Genomic DNA, 20924 nt, shown 5'->3' on the forward strand with positions numbered 1-20924 from the left:
GAATCTACAGATCTGCCCCGTCCATCTTCTGGTGTCTTTGTGTTGGATTCCTTGTATGTCGATAAAATGCTTCTTCCGTTTTTATATTCAATGATCAATATGTATATGTCAACAAAACAAAAGAGCCGAAGAACAACCAGTCCCTCGGAATGACATGTCTGACTGTGAGAACCAAGCTAAACCGCGTAACCTTCTAAGCAACGGCTGCTGGGCCTTGTCTATCATGCTTCTTAACGAAGATTTGGACTGATCAAACAGCTTCTATATTTACGGAATGAACAAATAAAAAAGATCAGGCCTTCCTTTCTCTGTTGCAAGAAGTCTGAAACTGTCTCATGCTCTAGTGGGATTAGATGTCCATCAGGCAGGGGCTGCGGTTGATGATGCCTGGGCAAATCCTTGTCAAATTAGAAAAATAGAAACAACAAGTCAGAAGGGATCTCCCGGGCCATCTAGTCTGACCCCCAGCTCCAGCCAGCTCTGCTCACGACATGCCCACCATGCGCATGTCTAGCTTATCTTTGAACACCCACACCGATGGGGCCTCAACAATCTCTCGTGGAAGCCCATTCCACACCCTCGGGGTCCTAACTGTCAGGAAGTGCTTCCTGGCATCCAAATGGAACCTTGACTCCCTGAGCTTTGCTCCATTGGAGTGTGTTCTGCCTTACTCTGCAGGAGAGAACAGGTCTCTACCCACCTCCATGTGACATCCCCTCACATACCTGTATGTCACCTACAGATCCGCTCGGAGTCTCCTCCAGGCTGAAGAGACCCAGTTCCCTCAGTCTGGCCTCATACGGCATCACCTGCAAACCGGCCACCAACCTTGTGGCCCTACACTGCACTGACTCCAACCTGGTTATATCCTTCCTGTAATGAGGGGCCCAAAACTGAGCACAATACTCCAGTTGCAGGCGCACCAGAGCCGCACAGAGCAGTAGCAACACCTCTCTTGATCTAGAAGCCACACTTCTGGCTATGCAACCAAGGGTGGCGTTCGCCCTCTTGGCCACCGCATCACACTGCTGGCTCGTGTTTAGCCAGCAGTCAACCAGCTCCCTGAGGTCCCTTTCACTAGTGCTGCTCTCCAGCCACTTGTCCCCTAACCTGTACTTATGACAGCTATTCCTATGCCCCAAGTGCAAGACCTTGCACTTACCCACATTGAACGCTATCCTGTTGTCTCCTGCCCACTTCCATAGTCTATCCAGATCCTTTTGGATCTGGAGTACCTGCTCCTCAGTTGTGGCCACTGCCCCAGTTTTAGTATTGTCAGTGAATTTGATCAGCAGACTGTTCACCCCTCCTTCCATGTTGTTGATGAAAAGATTGAACAGGATCGGCCCCAGGACAGAGCCCTGGGGGACCCCGCTTGTCACTGATGATCCTGACAATTCCCCACTAATGGTTACCCTCTGCTTTTGGTCAGTCAACCATGCCCTAATCCACCGGACAGTGCTTTGGTGTATCCCAAAACTCCTCAGTTTCTCCACCAGGATATCATGGGGCGCTTTGTCAAAGGCCTTGCTGAAATCCAGGTAAACCACATCCACTGCATCCCCTCCATCTAGCCATCGCGAAACCTTGTCATAGAATTCCACAAGGTTTGTCTGGCAGGACCTGTTTTTGCAGAAGCCGTGTTGTGTGGCTGTCAGCCTCCCTTCCCTATCTAGCATCACTAGATCGCTCGCTATTATGAGCCTTTCCATTGTTTTTCCTGCAATGGACGTAAGGCTAACAGGTCTGTAATTCCCCATGTCCCTTCTATTCCCCTTTTTGAAAATTGGGGCCACTGACTCCACCCTCCAGTCCGCTGGAACCTCTCCCGTTCCCCATTCCATTCCTTAAAGGACATCGGAGTGTGTGGATGCTGCAAGGGGTCCTCCTGTTGCCAGTAAACCCCTTGGCTGGCTGCAGGCGATGCGGTGAATGGCAACTCCGTGGTTGCCATTGAGTCATGAGCTATTGCTGAAAGGAGGGCTGTTGTGTCATCTGAACTCAGCCAAGCTAAACCATGCTGAACAACCTGCAAATCGCAGTCCAAAGACAAACCAAGGCTGCCCCAGCGGTGCTTCATGATCACAGCTGGATTTGGACAGCATCCTAATCCATGTCTTAACAGCAACCCGCACTCAAGTCCTGAGCGTGGGTTTTCTGTTGTGTGACCCCAGTTCATTCCTGTGCACTGTCACCCCCATTTGAATTGACGTGACGGGATCCCTGGCTGTGGCAGAAGCAGCCTGGGAAACATTTCATTGAGGAGATCCACGTGGTCTTTCCCTCAGGGGGATGACAAAGATAAAAACAGAGGGAGAGGCACATTCATGGCGGCCAAGCCTTCCACAGGCGCCCTCTTGTAGCCCCCAGTTAAGCAGGAGCACCCAAAAGTTTTCTAGATCAGTTTCAAAGCTCTTGGCTGGAGCAGGCAGGTCCAGCTCCTCCCTTGGCTTCAGCGTCCTCCTTCCTGGTCCGCCAGTTCATCTTCATCTTGAATTCTTTCCCATCACACACCAGCGGCACTCAGTGCTGCGGTTCTGCTGCCGGGCACCCTGCTGGAGACCGGCCTGCTGGACTTGCAGTAAGGGAGTGCTTTGCTCAGGCAAGCTGCACATCGGGAGGTGTCTCACGATGCAGCCCTGAGGATAATGATGATGAGGAAGCTCAATGCAGAGGCCTTCTTTCCCTTCCCTTTTTCTGGTACAGAGTCTGGGAGTTCCTCAGGCAGCACTGAACAGGCCAATGGCCTTTCCCAAAGATCTCGAATCTCGAGGGCACAGTGCATGGAGGGGAGGAGAAATTAAGGTATTGGGAGTTTGGTGGAAAGAGGTCACAGTGAAAGACACAAAGGATGCCTGGAGACTGCCTGTGGAGTCAGTAGAATTGAGACAGAAAAGCAGAATGGCAGTTGGCAGGGAAGAGAAGAAAACAGAGTAAAACTGAGGTGCAGCTAAGATGTGGTAGAGAAAGGGACAGGAAGAATGACAAAGACACAAAGGAGAGGCCATCCAGTTGAATCTGAAAGTCAAGAGGAAGCCAGTGGAATCTGCAAGTGTCGGGGAAGTGGTCTTACCCAGCAGACCAGCCCCTTCCCCTCTCCTCACCCCCTGCTGCCCATTTGCTGGCTATGAAATTGAGAAAGTTGCCTGGAGGGCCCCAGCTGGAGGGAAGCCTCCATAATCGCATCCTGCCCAGTGGCCACAAACTTCTGCTATGTGCAGGTAGGGAAAGAAGGCAGCAGTGGAACTGAGCACCTGTTGCTCCAAGCCTAGACTCAGACTGCAAGACCTGAGGGAAAGAGCCCATTTTTTGTAGCTCTCTAAACCCATCGGGCACAGGTTCGTCCCTTCCAAGCTTGCAGAGAAACAACTGCTTGCTGCTGTTTAAGATTCCCAGGCAGCACAGAACACGTGGCTCTTCCTGCAGTTGGCAAAGCAGCCACTTAAGAGAATTTTTTGCTTAAGAAGTTGGCAAGGCATCATGAACCGACACCTGAAGGCTGCCGCCTGACCAGGAGAGGGTTTGTGTCCCACGCCGTGCTGCTCACCGTGTTGCGGAGCTCCGTTGAAGATTCAGGTGAGGCAGCGTTTCTGTGCAGCCAGCCCGTGGACCATTTTTTTGTGGACCCTTTCTAGTCTTAGGCGCAAGTGTGCATTAGCAGTAAGATGTGTCAGTGCAAGGGAATGGCGTTTTCACAGTTCGGATTCTGTCACGGAGAGGATGGGGGCAGGCAGGAGCGATGCCTGGGAATCCCAGGCAGGACAGGGCTTGCCCCTCTGCACGTGCCTGTGGGCTGCCTCTCCACCCAGGGCTCTTTGGTGCATTCCCCAGACTGGTGTGGTGGCAGGGATGGGCACCACCGCCCATCATTCCTGACCACTCGCCATGTTTGTCAGGGCTGATGGGCGTCCAAGAATATGTGGACAGCAACTAATTCTTTTAGTCCTATTTTATTCTCATACGCATTGGGTTCCGTGGAGATTCTGGACCAGTGAACAAGACGAACTGGATATAATGCAGCCAGTTGTTCAAAACAGAATCAATAAAACGATAGCTGGTTTGTTTAGGAAGGCTTCCAGAAATTGAAAAAAATCTCCACAGTGTGTGTGCCTGTCCAGCATCAAAGGGTTGCAGAGAAATGGAGCGGCGACAGCAAAGGCTGCCGCCAAGGAGGCTCCAGCAGGGCAGGGCGGGGGGCATTTGCACCGCCTGGAGCATGCCTCCCATGACTCCAACAACCAGGCAAGCTGGAGCCACTGTGAACCTGGCCAGCCAGCAAAGGCGGCTGGTGAACCTGGGGATAGAAGCTGGAAAGACACCCACAGGGCCCCAATCTTGCACCACACAAGTGGCCTCAGTGTTCCCTTTGGGGGGCTTCTCAAATCATGTCACTCCTGCCTTGGCAACTGCTGGGTACAAACCATCTCCTGGGCCCATTTGGTCCCCCCCTTGTGTATGGAGATCACCCAAAGCCTCAGATAAGAGGGCAAAGCTGATGCAGGACTGTCCCACTTTGGAGGAAGGGTTGTGTCAGCGCATGCTCTCCACACATCAAAGACTAGACTGTGGGCTATGTGAGGAGAAGGGCACCTCTCCTGTGACCTGGGGCAGTACAGTCCACACAGAGGCTGGGTGCCACGCGTGCCTCCCTGAATGGCTCTTGGCCCAAGGCCTGGGCTTCGGCCCCGATTCAGCTGGCCAAATCACACCCGGGCAGCAGCAGGCACCGAGCACAGCCTGGATGGGGGGCACGCACATCCCGGGATCCCCAGGGAAAGCATCTTCCTGTGCTGCAGCCGAGCTGCAGGCACCGTCTCCCTGAGCCCTACCTGGGAACGCCTGCTCCTGGCACAGCCTCACCCCGTCCACTGGCCTGGAGGCCCGACCGGGTGGCAGGCACCCACCTGCAGGTGCAACTGCAAAACGTGACCGCTGGCCTGGAGCTGCCTGTGGCGGCCCCAAAGCATGGCTCACCGGATGCCGCTGGGTGGCTCGGAGGCCACCCGGGCAAGGCCTGGCTTGGCGCCCTCCACAGCCTGCGGCTTGCTGCCTTCCAGACACTAGAAGCCTCGGAGAAGCAGGAGAGGCAGCAGCTACCCATTAGCGCAAGTTCTTTTCAAAATGATTTATTAAAACACAAAATTTAAAATAGGAAACCAAAATTCTTTCCACCAATCACAGAATACAAAGGGGGCAGTGGGGGCAGAAACACAGTTTGGGGGGTTATAAACACACCAGAAAGGCCTCTGAGAAGAAAAGTGTTGCTTCGCTTGTCCCACCTGCCAGGGTGGCACAAATGATGGAGGGCAGAGACGACCATGCAGCGTTGGCCCGTGTCCCATCAGCGCCTCTGTAGCCACCACTGCAGCCTCCTGGCTCTCGTCCAGAATCAGACACTCGCCTGAAGGTCCTCCCCACGGAAATCTGCCCTCTTTGGGACACATTCTTCTGCCTGATCATATGGGGCACGGATGGCCACCAGTCCAGGGCCTCGTAAACACACCGCGTGAGGCATCGCCAGAAGGGTGCCACTGCAGCGGGAAGGCAGAGGGAAGCAGGGCGGCTGTGGGGCGTTGCTGCCAGTTCCCTGACAGAACCTGCCCGTTTGCAGGCCCCCACAAGCAAGGACACCAAGAAAGTCCCCCAAAGCAGTGTTCTCTTAATTCGTTAACCACAGTATATAATTGATGAACCAGCCCCTTGCGCCACTGTTCTATCTGCTGTTTGGCTGGTGGGCAGAACTGGAGGTGTAACTGGCACCTGCCCTGGTGAGGATGAGGAGGAGAAGGTGCTGCCCCGCTCTGCCCCAGGGGCGTCCCTCCAGGCCGAGGCGTCTTAGTGCAGCCACAGCCCATCCTGGGGAGCAGCAGCCCCTGCCCAGCACGCTTGCCTGGTTGGCGTTGCTCCCCGCAGGGCAGCCCTTGTGGGTTCCCCAGGAAGCCAGGCAAAGAGAGGGAGATTCCACAGGTTGCATGTTCTGGATGGCAGCATCATCTGGGGGGGGGGGGGGGGGGGCCAGACGGACGGGAAGCAGTTGAAACAGCACCTCCAGATTGTTGGGGGGGGGCTAGAAATGACATGTCCATGGGAAGACATTCCGGGCTGCTCCACCTTCTCCCACAGTCCTTGCCTCCCTCTTGCTGGTGCTGGCTGCAGGGTGAAAGAGCAAGCTTCAGATTGGAGGGCCTTCCCTTTGGCTGGACCTGGGGGTAGGCGCAGGGCATCTGGAACCCTACTGAGGCCCCCCCCCCCCGCAGCACAGCTGTTCCAGCCCCCTGAACAAGGCAGGAGACCCTGCTGAGGGGGTGACTGGTGCTGGGGGAGCCCTAAAGTCAGAGGGACACCCTTCCACCAGCAGAGCTGTTCTGCTTACAGAGGGACCATTCCTCTCATGGAAGGCAAGTCAACAGATCCAGCCCCAGGACAGGGCCTAGCTGGGTGGCGAAGACAGAGCAAAATCTGATTCACAGCTCTAGACGGATGCTTTCAAGTGTCTGCTCTTGTGAATTCATTGGCTCCCCCTCCCTTTTCTTTACCCCCAAAACAGGTTTTTGCTTGGGAGGGAGTCGGGCTGAAAGTCAGCAGCCGCAGCACTGCCCAATCCAAACACACCCCTGGAGCCCTCAAGGCCTGATTCTGATGCCCTTGGCCCCGGGCCCACCTGCACCCTTGCCTGGTGGGAACTGGCTGCACGAACGACTGCTGTGGGCAGGGACGAGGGAGAAAAGCATCCGGTTTGCATTGCGATGTGATCTCACCTCAAATCTCACTTTTGAACCAACAAGCAAATGGAAACTCAGTTATCTTTCAAAATTTGCACTTCTCCAAATTTTGCAATGGAATTTTCCAATAAAAAATGGTACAAAAATCAGTGTATTGGGGGAAAGTGCAGCCAAACTATATATATATATGCATGAAAATAACATGTGAAAATGGGTTATATCAGGCCCGTCTTTGCAAGAAGGTGTTCATGAGTCTAAAACACACGGAAAGGCATGTTTTAGCACACAGAAATGCATGATGAATTTTCATGTAAACTTTAAAAAAAAATTACCCGAGCTTGGGCTGAACTGAACTCACATCTGGAAAAATGGGAGGCAGTGAGTGATTTGAACAGAGGGATTCGCCCACCTTGCTTGCCATTGCGATTGTGGCCTCCACAAACAGAGCAATCACAAAATCATAACACAGGAATCAACCAACAGACACCCATACATGGACCCAGCCTGGGGGTTGTTTTGCACCCTCCTTAAAGCCTGCGCGGAAACCCCAGACTGAACTGAGCACGTCGGAAGCCACTGACTCCAGTGGAAGAAAGGATGAAGCAAGCGACTCTCGCGGAAATCAGGGGGCCTTGAGGGGTGTCCCTTGAACCCCACATGTCCTCAGCCTCTTGGATGCAGCTGCAACCTTTTCCTGAGCTCAGCTCAGCCAGCCATTTTGGGGAGATTCTCCGGCGCCATGCACATGTGCAGATCGAGGCCTGAGCCTCCAGCCCCTGCAGCCAGGGGGTGTCCCTTCCCCACATGCAGATGGGGCAAATGGCTGCATCCCAGGTGGGAGGGCAGGGGGCACGGCGCTTCAACCAGCGTGGCCCCACTCCCAGCTCACCCCATCCAGCTGCAGATGGGAGGGGGCTGCTGGCCAGCTGAAAACAGGGACTTCTTGGGTGATCCAGCCCACAGACTCTTCAAGTCTTCGATAAGAAAGTGCAAAAGAAAAGCCAAGGTACAAGGAAGCGAAACGCGGCCCCCTCAAGGAAGGCTGTGAAGCAGCCAGGGTGAGTTTGGTCCCCTTTCTGAAGAACGCTTTGAGCTACAAGCATGGCAAGCCAGGGCGTCCAGGGTGAGATTCCTCTAATCTTCGATGCAGATGATATCATGTTGCTGTCCTTTGCTGTCGAAGGATGTGCCAACCTTCAAGGACTCAGGTCCTTTCATATCGGGGTGGCTCGGGGGTGACCCACTGGGTGTCGCTGAAAGAACAAAACCAAGGGGTCACGTCTCCTGGCCAGACAGGCTTCTATCCTCAGCTGGAGTCCAGCTCTCTCACTTGGGCTGGATCCAGGTCCTGCCCCCCATGGGTGGAAGGAGACCCTCCAGCTCCTTCCCTGCCCTCCTCACAACCTCTCACCCTCCTCGGCAGAGTTTTCCAATCCTTTGCCACCTCTCATTTATTCATGTGTTTATTTAAACCGTTTTTATATGAATCCCTGAGCCAATTGGCTGTCTGGACAGTTTACAACATTTACAATATAAACAACCAACCATCATAACCAACAATAATAGCAAGAGCAAAATTACAATAATAATAAAAATATAACCAATAACAACAAAGAACAGAATATAAAACCAATAACATTATAATAAATAAATAACCCACAGTGTCAACTAATATATGAAACATATTATAAAATAATAAAATTTCAACAATCAAAATATCGAGAACATAAAACGGTCTTGGCCTGGCACTGAAAAGTATAGTGTCGGCACCAGACCACCTCTCTGTGGAGCTGGTTCCACAAGTGGGAGGCCACAGCCGAAAAGGCCCTTCCCCTGGTAGTTGCCTTCCTTACGACCTTTAGAGGTGGCTCCTGGAGAAGGAGCTCTGAGGGAGCCCTTAATGCCCAGGCAGGCGTGTGTGGCTGGCAGCATGCCATCTGGTCGCCAAGTCCCAAACCATTTGTGGCTTCAGGTGACAAAGCCAGTGCCTTGAGCAGGCCCAGTCTTCAATCGGCATCCAGCGCCGATGGCACAAGGCTGGGGTTATGCGCTGGTGCACTGCGGTTCCAGTTAGGGGGTGCGCGGCTCCATTTGAGGCCAACTGCAGTTTCCGGATGGTTCTTAAGGGCAGCCCCACGTGACGCGTGTCACAACAGTCCCAAGTAGAGGTTACCGGGGTGAATCCCTGTCACCAAGGTCTGCTTGTCTAGATGGGCACGAAGTTGATAAATCAACCACAGATGAAAAAGGGGTAAATGAAGCTCACCTGGAGCCCAGAGACAGCGCTGTACACAGAAGCACCACTGTGTTCCACACTGTGTCCTTGAAGGGGAGCGCGGCCCTGACCAGGACAGGGTGGCTATCACCTATCTGGACAAAGGACCCACCTACCAAGAGCACCTGTGTCTTGCCTGCATTAAGCTGCAGTAGATTAGCCCCCCTCCAGGCCATCACCTCACTCAGATACGGGTTCAGAACCGTTACCAGCACTCCTGGATTGGGCGAAAGAGGGAAGCAGAGCTGAGTGCCACCCACACACTTCAGCTCAAACCTCCGGATCACCTCTGTCAGCACATTTCACGTAGAAGTTAAACAGCATGAGGGATCGCACAGAACCTGTAAAAGCCATGCTGCAGAGCATGTGCCACCTGCTGCAACTGACTGGCCAAGTGGGGGAGGAACCCCCGCAGAGCACTGCCTTCAGCACCAACCCAGCCTGCCCATCCGGAAGATGCCACGGTCGATGAGAGGTTCAAGAGGACCTGCAGGGAGGCACTCCCCATCTTTCTCCCCAAAAGGGCATCCCCCAGGGCGACCGAGGCAGTTTCTGTACCAAAAGCAGGCCTGAAGCCAGATTGAAGTGGACATCAAGTATCAGTTTCCTCCAAGAGTGCCTGGAGCTGCAGAGCTACCTCCCCAGCGGGGGCGGGGGGTCCCCCTGGATGCATCCCCACCTGCCCGAATCCACGGCCTCACCTGATTACTGCTGAGGAGCAGCGCCCTGCCTGAGCAGCTCACGGGTTCTAATGAAGGAGGGACCCCCCCCCCATGTGATAAACAATTGCATCAGCTTCAATATGGGGGCTGTTGCAGGAACGAAAAGCATCTGAGCAATCACCACAGCCTGAGAGCATCACAGGCATGCTTTGGATGCATGAGAAAGCAAAGGCAGGACTTCAGCTCAAAGTGCATCAAACACGCACCTTTGAATTCCTGCGATGTGTTACTGGAAGGCAGGGGAGTTGAGGAGGGGTGGATGGCACTCAAAAGGGAGGCTTTGGAGGTGCAAGCCTTGACGATACCTCTAGTCAGTAAGGTGGGGAGGCGGAGGAGAGTGCCGCCATGGATGCAAAAGGAGGTGGTTAGAGGGATTAGATGAAAGAGGAACCTCCGTAGGAAATGGGCACTGGGGGAAATAGACAAAAGGGAGGAGGAGGCCTGTTGCAGAAGGATTCTTCGCAGGGCTAAGGGTGATTACGAGCTGAGACTTGCCAAGAACATCAAGAGCAACAAAAAGGGCTTCTTTCAGCATGTAACTAGGAAGAGGAAGGGGAGACAAGTGGTGGGACCGCTGAATAAGGAGGAAGGAGATCCAGTGACTGATATGAGGGAACAGGCACAGATACTAAATGACTATTTTGCCTCTGTGTTCTCCCCAAAGAAGAATGAGGATATCTGCATAGGAGATTAGATGAGGCCGGGGACTTAGGGGCACAGATTAGAGTCACCCCCCTAGAAGTCGAGGGGCTCCTCAGGGCATTGCATATTGCAAAGGTGCCAAGCCCTGACGGGTTACACCCGAGAGTACTTAGAGAGTTGGCAGGGGTTCTCTCATGCCCGCTGGCCTCCATTTTTGAGGCCTCGTGGAGAACAGGTGAAGTTCCAGAGGACTGGAGGGTGGCATCAGTGGTCCCAATTTTCAAAAAGGGTAGTAGAAGGGACAGGGGGAATTACAGACCTGTTAGTCTTACATCCATTGTAGGAAAAACAATGGAAAAGGTCATAACAGTGAGAGATCTAGTGATGCTGGATAGGGAAGGGAGGCTGGCGGCCACACAACACGGCTTCCGCAAAAACAGGTCCTGCCAGACAAACCTTGTGGAATTCTATGACAAGGTTTCGAGATGGCTAGATGGAGGGGATGCAGTGGATGTGGTATACCTGGATTTCAGCAAGGCCTTTGACAAAGTGCCCATGATATCCTGGTGGAGAAACTGAGGAGTTTTGGGATACACCAAAGCACTGTCCGATGGATTAGGACATGGTTGACTGACCGAAAGCAGCAGGTAACCATTAGTGGGGAATCATTAGGATGGTGGCCAGTGACAAGCGGGGTCCCCCAGGGCTCTGTCCTGGGGCCGATCCTGTTTAATCTTTTCATCAATGACATGGAAGAAGGGGTGAACAGTCTGCTGATCAAATTCGCAGATGATACTAAAACTGGAGCAGTGGCCACAACTGAGGAGCAGTACTCCAGATCCAAAAGGATCTGGACAAACTATGGAAGTGGGCAGGAGACAACAGGATGGCGTTCAGCGTGGATAAGTGCAAGGTCTTGCACTTGGGGCATAGGAATGGGTGTCATAAGTACAGGTTTGGGGACAAGTGGCTGGAGAGCAGCGCTTGTGAAAGGGACCTCGGGGTGCTGGTTGACTGCAGGCTGAACATGAGTCGACAATGTGATGCGGTGGCCAAGAGGGCGAACGCCACCCTTGGTTGCATAGCAAGAAGCGTGGCTTCTAGATTGAGAGAGTTATTACTGCCACTCTGTATGACTCTGGTGCACCTGCAACTGGAGTATTGTGCTCAGTTTTGGGCCCCTCGTTACAGGAAGGATATAGCCAGGTTGGAGTCAGTGCAGCGTGGGGCCACAAGGTTGGTGGCCGGTTTGCAGGGGACGGGGAATGAGGCGAGACAGATTTGTATGTTTGCGTGTTTCCAATTCACCCACCCACAGTGTTGAGCTGCCAGCTCCTTCTGCAGGACCTCCTAGAGACGCCCAAAGTGGCCACGCTGGCTGGGGCTGGCAGGGGATGCAGTGCAAAAGCAAGGGGAACAGCCCGGTGGGGTGATTAAAATTTTGCCAGGACAGTTCCCCACCCCCACGGAATCCCCCACGAAGGGGACCCTGCATGCCCAGCCTGGCACCCTGAGGACCAGCCCTGCCCGCCTCCCGCTGCGCGAAATGGAGCTGGAAAGAGTTTCCCCTCCTCCGGACTGCATTGCTCCTTCTGTTGGTCCCAGTTCCTGCATGCCCCCCCCCCGCCCCCCCCCCATGAGCAGAGGAAACGGGTCATCACACTCCTGCAGGTGGAGCTTTGCTCGCGCTCTTGCCCGGTCAGTCCAGCTCGGCCATCCCGCCCGGAGTCCGGGATTCAAGCAAGGGCCACAAGCATGCAGAGCCAAGCAGCCCCTCCAGCACTTCGGCCCCCACCCAAAACGCCCCCCTCAGTGCAGAGAGCCTCAAAAGTCCGGCTGGGGAACCAGCTGCTTGTGGGATGATCTGGGCGGAAATTTCCACACCCGCTTCTCGTTCACCATGAGGCCTGAGGCCAGTGGGAGTTGTAGTCCAATATATCTGGAGGGCTGCCCTCTTGCCACACGCCAGACCCCCTGCCCTTGTGTCCTGTCCGCACGGTGAGCACGAGGCGCCTGGCGATGCCTGGAGGCACTGGGTGCCGCGCCTCTCCCAGCAGCAAAGCCCTCGAGGCGGCCTCCCTTGGAGGGCTGCTGAGAGGGTGACTGGCCAGCGGGGCCGGGATGGCGGCCCTCAGAGGCCCTGGAGGAAGAATGGAGTGGAGAAGGAAGACAGGACGCCCTCCGGCCGCCTCTGCAAGCCACGCTGGGCTTTCTCGCTGCAGGCCTTTTCCTGCACGGCAGAGGGAAGCCAGTGGCCAGGAGCCCCGGGGGGCCCCATGGGAACCCAGGTGCAGGCGAGCCGCATGCACGCGAAGGCCACGCCACGGGGCACGTTCAGGCGAGGCATGCCCATGGCTCGCCCCGCCTTGGAGAGAGGCAGCTCCAGGGGCACCGCTGCTCTCTGGAGCCTCGTCCCCCTCCAGCGTGTTCCGAAATTTTAATTAGCACCCAGGTGGCTGCAGTGCCTTCTTGATCAGGCATTGGGATTAACTGATTGCGAGAAACCCCAAGTGTGTGGGCTGAGGGACTGTGTCCCAGGCTCAAGCAGGCCCCGTGGCGTGGGGTGCCGCTGTCACTCGCCGGCGCTGACGGACAGCAAAAGCCGCGCAGAGAGCAAGCCTCATCCCTGACGACGGGCCCCTCCAGGTGCAGTCCAGCGGAGAAAGCCAGTGTGGTGCCGTGGTTGCGTGCAGGACTGGGGCCCCAAGGCCCGCGTTCAAGTCCCCCTTCGGCCATGGCAGCCTCTGCGTGACTCTGGGTCAGGCTAGGCCACCAGCTCAGCCTACCTCACAGGGTTGCTGCTGAGAGGAACGGGAGGGGGGGAGAGGGAGGCAAGATGCTGTGAGTCTCTCAGGAGGGAAACAGGCAGCAATGAATGCAAAGCGATGCGGTGCTGCAGGGGGTGAAGCTGCTGGGCTGGTGGAGGGAAAGGCAGGCCGTTCGAATCCGCAGACGGGGTGAGTGCCCCCTGTCCCAGCTCCTGCCAGCCTTGCAGTTCGAAAGCATGCAAATGGCTGGACTTCAATGTCATGGGGAAAGCTTTACTTTTCAGACCCCTCCCCTTGACATTAAAGTCCTGTCATGCCTGACCCTTGGGGGCGGTGCTCATCTTCGTTTCCTGCTGAGGGAGCCAGCATTTGTCCACAGACAATCTCCATGGACATATGGCCGGCATGACTGAACACCGAAGTGCACGGAAAGCTGATACCTGCCCACCGAAGTGGTACCCTTTTATCTACTTGCATTTGTACGCTTTTGAACTGCAAGGTTGGCAGGAGCTGGGACAGAGCACGGGAGCTCACCCCCGTGTGTGGATCCGAACCGGCGACCTTTCGATCAACCAGCTCAGCAGCACAGCAGTTTAAACCACTGCGCCACCTGCATCCCACTCAAGGGGTCTTACATCCCTGCAATTTTGCAAAAACAGGTCCTGCCAGATGAACCTTATGGAGCTCTAAGGTAAGGTTTTGGGGTGGCTAGATGGGGGGGGCACGGTGGGTGTGGTTTACCAAGATTTTGGCAGGGCCTTTGACAAGGTCCCGCATGATATCCTGGTTGAGAAAGAGTTGAGCTTTGGGAGAGATCAATGCACTGTCCGACGGATGAGGGCATGGCTGACGGACCGCAGGCAGTGGGTGACTATTGGTGGGGAATCATCAGAGGAGTCAGGAGCAGAGTCCCCAGGGTTCAGTTCTGGGACTGATTCTGTTCAATCTTTTTATTTTATTTTATTTTATTTATTTTTATTTATTTAAAGTTTTTATATGCCATTAATACTAGAGTCTCTGGATGGCTTACAAAAAACAATTTTTATCAGTGACCTGGTAGAGAGGTTGACCAGTCTGCTGACTAAACTCACAGACGATACCAATGTGAGGGCTGCAGCCACAACTGGGGAGCAGGTACTCCCGATCCAAAAAGATATTGGACAGACTGTGGAAGTGGATGGGAGACAACAGGATGGCGTTCAATGTGGGTAAGTGCTCGGTCTTGCACTTGGGGCATAGGAATAGGTGTCATAAGTACAGGTTAGGGGACAAGTGGCTGGAGAGCAGCACTTGTGAAAGGGACCTTGGGGTGCAGGTTGGCTGCAGGCTGAACATGAGCCAGCAGTGTGATGTGGTGGTCAAGGGGGCGAACGCCACCCTTGGTTGCATAGCCAGAAGTGTGGCTTCTAGATCGAGAGAGGTGTTGCTACCGCTCTGTGCGACTCTGGTGCACCCGCAACTGGAGTCCTGCATCCAGTTCTGGGCTCCACTTTATAGGAGAGGTTCGGTTCAGCGGAGGTCACAAGAATGGTGGCCAGACTGGGAGGGATGACACATGAGGAGAGATTGAGGGAACGGGGCCTTTTCAGCCTGAAGAAGGGGAGACTCCGAGGGGATCTTTCAGTGACTTAGAGGTATGTGAGGGGGTGTCATGCAGAGGAGGGCCATGAGCGGTCCTCCCTGCAGTGGAGGGCAGGACACGTTCCAGTGGGGGAAAGCTCAAGGAACCAGGTCAGATGCCAGGAAGCACTTCCTGAGGGTTAGGACCCTGAGGGTATGGAACGGGCTTCCATGGGAGGTGGTTGAGGCCCCATCCGTGAGGGAGTTCAAGGATAGGCTAGACATGCACATGGTGGGCATATTCTGAGTGGAACCCGTTGGAACTGGGAGTCAGACTAGATGGCCCAGGAAACCCTTTTTGACTCACTTTATCGCTATATTTCTATGTTTCTGTGCGTGCTTAGAATTATTCGTTTGATTAGTATTAGCATTATTATATCCCACCTTTTTTCCTGCAGGGACTCACATGGCCCCCTCTTCCTCTCTAGTTCATCCTCACAATGGCCCTGCGAGGTAGATGAGGCTGAGCATCAGGGACTGGTCCCAAGTCCCCCAAGGAGCTTCATGGTCAAGAGGGACCTGGAACACAGTCACCCTGGCCCACAGTCCGGCACTCGAGAACGGCGTGACTCCGCTCTTAAGCAAACTCCCAAAGCCGAAGGGCTGAGCAAGAAGCATCCCCTGGATGAGAACCCAGAGAGCAAGTGGTGGCCAGGTACAAGCACTGCCCCCCCACCCAAGACAGAACGATGGGACGTGGTTGATCAGAGAGTAAGAAGCAGGACCTTACCTCTTGTAGCAACTGAGAACTGCAGAGGAAACTCTTGCAAACGGCTAAATATCTATTAATAAGAGAGAAAACATCCAGCTTGCCCAATGCCCTTTGGTTTTTGGCTCTTGGCCCCCACTTTAAAATATGTCCTCTTAGGAGAAGCAGAGAGAGAAAGACGGATGGGGCACCACCAGAAGCATCCACCCACCTGTCACGTAAGGTCCGAGGGGCATCTGGCTGTAGTTGACGATCCCACCTGCCCCAGCACTGCAGAAAGTTGGCCCGAAGTTGTTGCTGTAGATCTGGGAGGAGCCAAAGGGGGCCTGGAGGCAGCAGCGGGGTGGGGGGAGGTAACATATTACGCTTTTTCAGGGACAGCAATGCACTAGGTTCTCCATAGAATAATACTGATACTGATATACTGTATGATGCAGGTCTCTGCCCCAGGGAACTTACAATCCAAATTTTGAGTGGTTCAAAGAGGAGAAGAGGGCTTGAGCCAAGCCAATCTGAACACTGGCCAGCTAAACTAGAGCTGAATTAAAAGAGCGAATGGTTTGCTACGTATCTCAGCCAGCCACAAAAGTAAGTAGCGCAGGGTGCAGGAGTGGGTTCCCAAGGAAAGCTCCATGCTGCGAGGGGCCCAGGGCAGCCTCTGCGTCAGGCAGGACGTCTAACCTGCTGGACAGCTGGCTCACTCCCCCGGTTGGTCAGGCGGCTCAGGATGTTCCTCTCGGACATCTGCAGGCGGGCAGCAACAGGTGGGACTCGAGACAGCATTGAGGGCAACCGGGTCACGTCGGCCTTCATGTCGCTTAGCAGCTCCTCCAGCTGGTTGAGGACTGGAACGTAAATGCACATCACATGCTGTGGCCCCAGAGCCTGAAGCCAGGGCATGGCGAGGGAGAGCGGGGGGCACGCTCGCAAAATGGCTGCCCATTCATAAAGTGTGGCATAGCCGGTCACAAAACTTTCCTGGGGGGCGAAGCTTGCAAGAGAGAATCCGAGTCCAAAGCAGAAGCAGGGTGTGAATCCTGAGCCTCCAAAACCACTTTTTTGAAACTCAGTGCAGGTGCCATGGGAGGGCAGCACCAGTTAAATTAAGGTGCAATTTTAAAAACTTTAAAACAAAATAAAGATCAGGAAGGATAGAAAGCAAGGCAGCACTAAGAGAGGTGTCTGGGACTTACACCCAGACATGGAGGCTGTAGAATTAAGTTTCCACACTTTAACATTCATCAGCATTTATTCTGCCACTAATGAGAAGCAAGAAGTTCTACATGAAGCTTTCAGCAAGTGATCACTTTATTCTACAGCCGGGTCTGTTTCAAAGATTCACCACTAATTAACTCATGGATCGTGTCCCTGGCTGCTCGCAGGCAAGTCTTTTAATCTGACAGTCACTCTGCCCAAATTGTTCACAGAGTTTTATGGAGGGGAATGTCCCAGTTTTTCCATCTTCCACTTGCAACTCTCCCATCTTTTCTCACCACCAGCTCTGCTTTTTATCACACTAGAAGATAGATCGGCAGCCTCGGAGGACAGGGCCACGAAGAAGCTGGTGCCTGGCAGTGAAGCGCAAGGCCAGGCCAGGCCGGGCCCCTGAAGAGGTGCTCCTTCCGCTGGGGGATGGCCCAGTCAGCCCAGGGCCCCCATACATTCCTGGAAGGTCCAGTCTTGCTCTGCTCCTGTCTGAGCAACAGAGAACAAGCACCGCCTGCCCTTCAGCCCAAGCGACTCTGGAGCTTTCCATGGGGCCAATCTGCTCTGGCTTGGCTCCTTGTGAAGCCTGGCCTCTCCAGGGCAAGTGGCACCTGCGGTTCCAGTGACAGCAAAGGCCCCGGCAGAAATGGCACAAAGGTAAACAGGAATGGCCCACAGCCCTGAAGGCTCCTCCCCTCCAGACTCTCTCCCGCTAATCACGTGCACATGGACTCTGCTGTACTTGTTCCAAATATTTAAAAGCCAGTTTCATAAAAGGGTTTTGCTAGGTTATGCGGCAAGGCAGAATATGCACACTTCTGGAGGCTATTGGGCTGCAGCTCCTACCGTCCCTGACCACTGGCTGTGCTGGCTAGTGCTGATGCAAGTAGCCATCCGGCAACCTCTGAAGGGCTGCACAAGCCCCACCCTGGGCCTAAAGAAGACGACTCTGCTGGCGTCCCACGGAGCCTCCTGACACAAGAGCGCCTTTCCTCTCACTGCAAATGTCCGTGTGGACCGGGAGACGCAGGGGAGGGGAGGAGGACTCTCGGCCCCCCTCGGGAGGGACCCACCTTTATGAAGGACGGCGTTGGCAGGCTTGTTCCCAGCGAGAGATTCTTTGGAGAGATGCTGGTGGCTTTCTGCAAGGCACTCCACTTCGGCCAGGCGGGCATTCAAGGCCATGGCCGGGTGGCCGGGGTCCTGGGTCATGTTGAGGTAGGCGGCCCTGCGCAGCTGCTCCTCGATCACCAAGGCCTGCTCCAGCAACTGCGGCAAACAGGGAGAAGGCAGGTGCCATGCCCGCCCCAGACTGGGGCCAGGAAGCTCCTTGGAGGAAGACCCTGGTGTCATAGAGCCTCGGTCCCCAAGGACCCCCTACCTCTGGCACTGTCCCAGGCACCGCCTGAAGCGGTGCAAAAGTTGCTTCAGGCCCTTCAGCCACGGGGGGCCCTGATGACCCCCCTGAATGGGAACCCCCGTGGGCTGCACTTTGCCCTTCATGCCAGTGCCAGAACATGGAAGCATAGACCGTCTTTTGGGGTGGTGCACACAGCTCAGGCTCCATGGCAACAGGCTCCCATGCCTTCTGAGGTAGGGAGAGACTGAGGCTGAGCCTGCGGCTTGGATCCGAGGTATCCAAAAGACTGTATTCTTCCATATGAACCTCTCTAGGGAGGCCCTTCTCTGGGTCCCACTACCCTCACAGGCTTGCTGGGGGGGACACAAGACAGGGCCTTCTCAGTGGCTGCCCCAAGGCTCTGGAGCTCCCTTCCTAGGGTTTCCAAAAGCAGGCAAAAATCTTTTTGTTCAAGCAGGTATTTGGGAATGGCTTGCACCAGTGAGTTTGCACTGGATTAGTTTTACTCTTTATATTGGCTGTAGTTGTTAATTTGAGTATTTGTTTAACTTTAATATATAAACTGATTTAATTATATTTTTAACTTTCGTATATTTTTAAATGTTTTAATTGGATGGGCTTTAATGTTGTAAGCTGGCTGGTGTCCCAGTCGCTGGGAACAGGCAAAGTACGGACAGGAAGGTCACTGGTTTGCAGGCGTGCCTGGTTGTGGGCGAGAAGACCTGCCCGAAGGGCTCCCTGCAGGAGCACCCCTCCCCTTCCACTGCCCGTCTTCTGATGGACTAATGGACCTATCTGCCCCAGGGTTGGCCCAGGCCTGGATTGGGCCCAGCCAGGGCAGGATGGGGGGCACGCCGGGGCACTGGGTCAGGGCGAGCGCGCTGATCTCCCCCGCCTTGGAACCCTCACTTCTGGCGGCATTTTGCTGCTTCTCCCTAAAACACCGACTTACCACTGGAATGATGTGGCCCTTTTGGCTGGACTCCTCTAAGGCCATCCGGTGCCCAGGTCCCATCTAAAAGGGCCCTGCATCCTGGTTGACTACCCTTTTGGCAGCATGGTCTGGCCTCATCTGCCTCTCCCTAGAGACTCAGGGGTCACCTGGCTGTTCAGCAGAAATGGATGCTTGACGGGAAAAGCAAATCTGAGCTGCTTCTGGGAAACAGCCTGCCATTTGAATGGTTCAGCCCAGTCAAGCACTGGGTGCAGAACCTGTTCAGGAGCTGGCAAGCTGCACCCGGTCGAAAAGGACACCAGGCCCTCCTTCAGGCACTGCTTGAGCTGCACCAGGCAAACTGGACGAGCGTAAACCAGCAGTTCCGTCCAGTGCCCCCCAGATGTGCTGGACAGCAGCGCCCAGGACACCCTAGGGGAGAGGAGTTTGTCTTTCAGAAGCCACCTTTTGGGTGCGAACTGCTGCACAGCCCTTGGTAGTGCAGAAAGCTGGCTGGCAAGCTGAATCGTGCCCCACAGGGCACGGAATGAACAGTGTGTGACTGTGATATACTGAAAATGGGGCAAGGAGGGAGGGCAGCCTGTGGGATGGTTTGGACAGACTGAAAGGCGAGGGTGGCTCAGACTGGGAGGAGGAGGGCAGGAGGAGCAGGAATCTACCGAAGTTATTAGCAAGAAGGTCATTGGAAGCCCCACGCAGACACTCCAGGCAGACTGAGCTCTGTTTTCTGCAGAAACGAAGGTGAGGGCTCTGGCATTCACTGCCTGCTTGTGAGTTCCTGGTAACCCTCGCACACAGAAGGGCGTCCTTCTGGGTCATCCAGCATGCCTGTCTATATTCCGTGGGGACACTTGTGGGGGGAGAGCAGGGAGGACACAGTGCACCAATGGGGCACATGAATCTTGCAGAAGATTTGGTGCCTTAAACTTCAGCTTTAACTTGTCTCGCCGTACATCAGCCCTTCCTAGCAGCCAGACTGCCCCTCCACCTGGAAGCTTGTTTTTGCTGTTAAGGCCAACTGCTCCCCAAAGAGGGTCGCCTGGCGTCAACATGGTCACCTTTCTTTTCTCCCAGGTGCTCCAGAGGCCCACTTCTAGGTTGCTGCAGCTGCCTCAGCCTCTGCGACAGTCATTCCTGCTGCTTTAATGTTTTTGCATCTTGCTGTATATTATTCTTTGAAATACTCATGTTGCATTTTATATTTTAACTGTATTTTAAATGGCCTGTTAGTCTTTTAACTAAGTGCAGTTCACCCAGACACACGCCTTACTGGGCAGTCTAGAAATGCACTCAGTGAATCCACACACACATCCCATGGGGATCTTCCCAACCCTTTCCTTTTCTAAAGCTCAACACACATGGACCTTCCCGGAAACCCACCTTGAATCGCCGAGCCAGGAACTTGTTCTTCATCTCCAGATAGTTCCCCTTGTGGATCTCCGACTTGAAGGGCTCATTCAGGATGGAATAATGAGCATCATTCTGGATATCTTGCCAGCGGGCGTAGCCATGACTGATTGGCAAGGGGATCCGTTAAGGGAAACACAGGAGCACCCACCCCATGAATAATTTTAATAACAAATGGGGGGTTTCAAGGGTTAGTTAATTCACCAAGTAGTCTCTCTCTTTCTCAATGCTTTTATTTCCCTAAATGTGTCCTGCTCCACCCCATACAAGGGGGCTAAAAAAGAAGGAAAAAACCCTCCACTGCTGTCCATGGGGCCCATTTAGGGGCAGGGACTGGATGAGTGGGAGGTGAAGCCCTCTTGGCGAAGATAGGCTGGACATGCACATGGTAGGCAGGGTCAGACTAGATGGCCAGGGAAGCCCCTTCTCCCTCACCATGTTTCTGTGAGTGTGAGGCTTTTAGCTCCCGCACAGCCATCTCAGCCCAGCCTGGGCCACAGCGTGCTTCCCCTAAAGTGAAGAGGAAGAGCAGCGTGAG

The 20924-nt window shown here is 54.4% G+C and overlaps 1 protein-coding gene across 1 annotated transcript in view; it reads right to left on the reverse strand.

The window, feature by feature from the left end:
* Positions 1-7856: 7856 nt before the first annotated feature.
* CHD5 (chromodomain helicase DNA binding protein 5) overlaps positions 7857-20924 on the reverse strand; it is an 80695-nt gene continuing 67627 nt past the window's right edge. The window contains exons 37-41 of the mRNA XM_044419669.1: positions 20360-20492; positions 17738-17933; positions 16140-16303; positions 15670-15784; positions 7857-7975 (exon numbers count right to left, since the gene is read on the reverse strand). Coding sequence (XP_044275604.1) covers positions 7857-7975; positions 15670-15784; positions 16140-16303; positions 17738-17933; positions 20360-20492 — 727 coding nt within the window. The remainder of the gene's footprint in view (positions 7976-15669; positions 15785-16139; positions 16304-17737; positions 17934-20359; positions 20493-20924) is intronic.

Source organism: Varanus komodoensis, unplaced genomic scaffold (genome assembly GCF_004798865.1).
Source record: "Varanus komodoensis strain SLA01 unplaced genomic scaffold, ASM479886v1 scaffold106, whole genome shotgun sequence".
In the NCBI taxonomy this organism is placed as follows: Eukaryota; Metazoa; Chordata; class Lepidosauria; order Squamata; family Varanidae; genus Varanus; species Varanus komodoensis.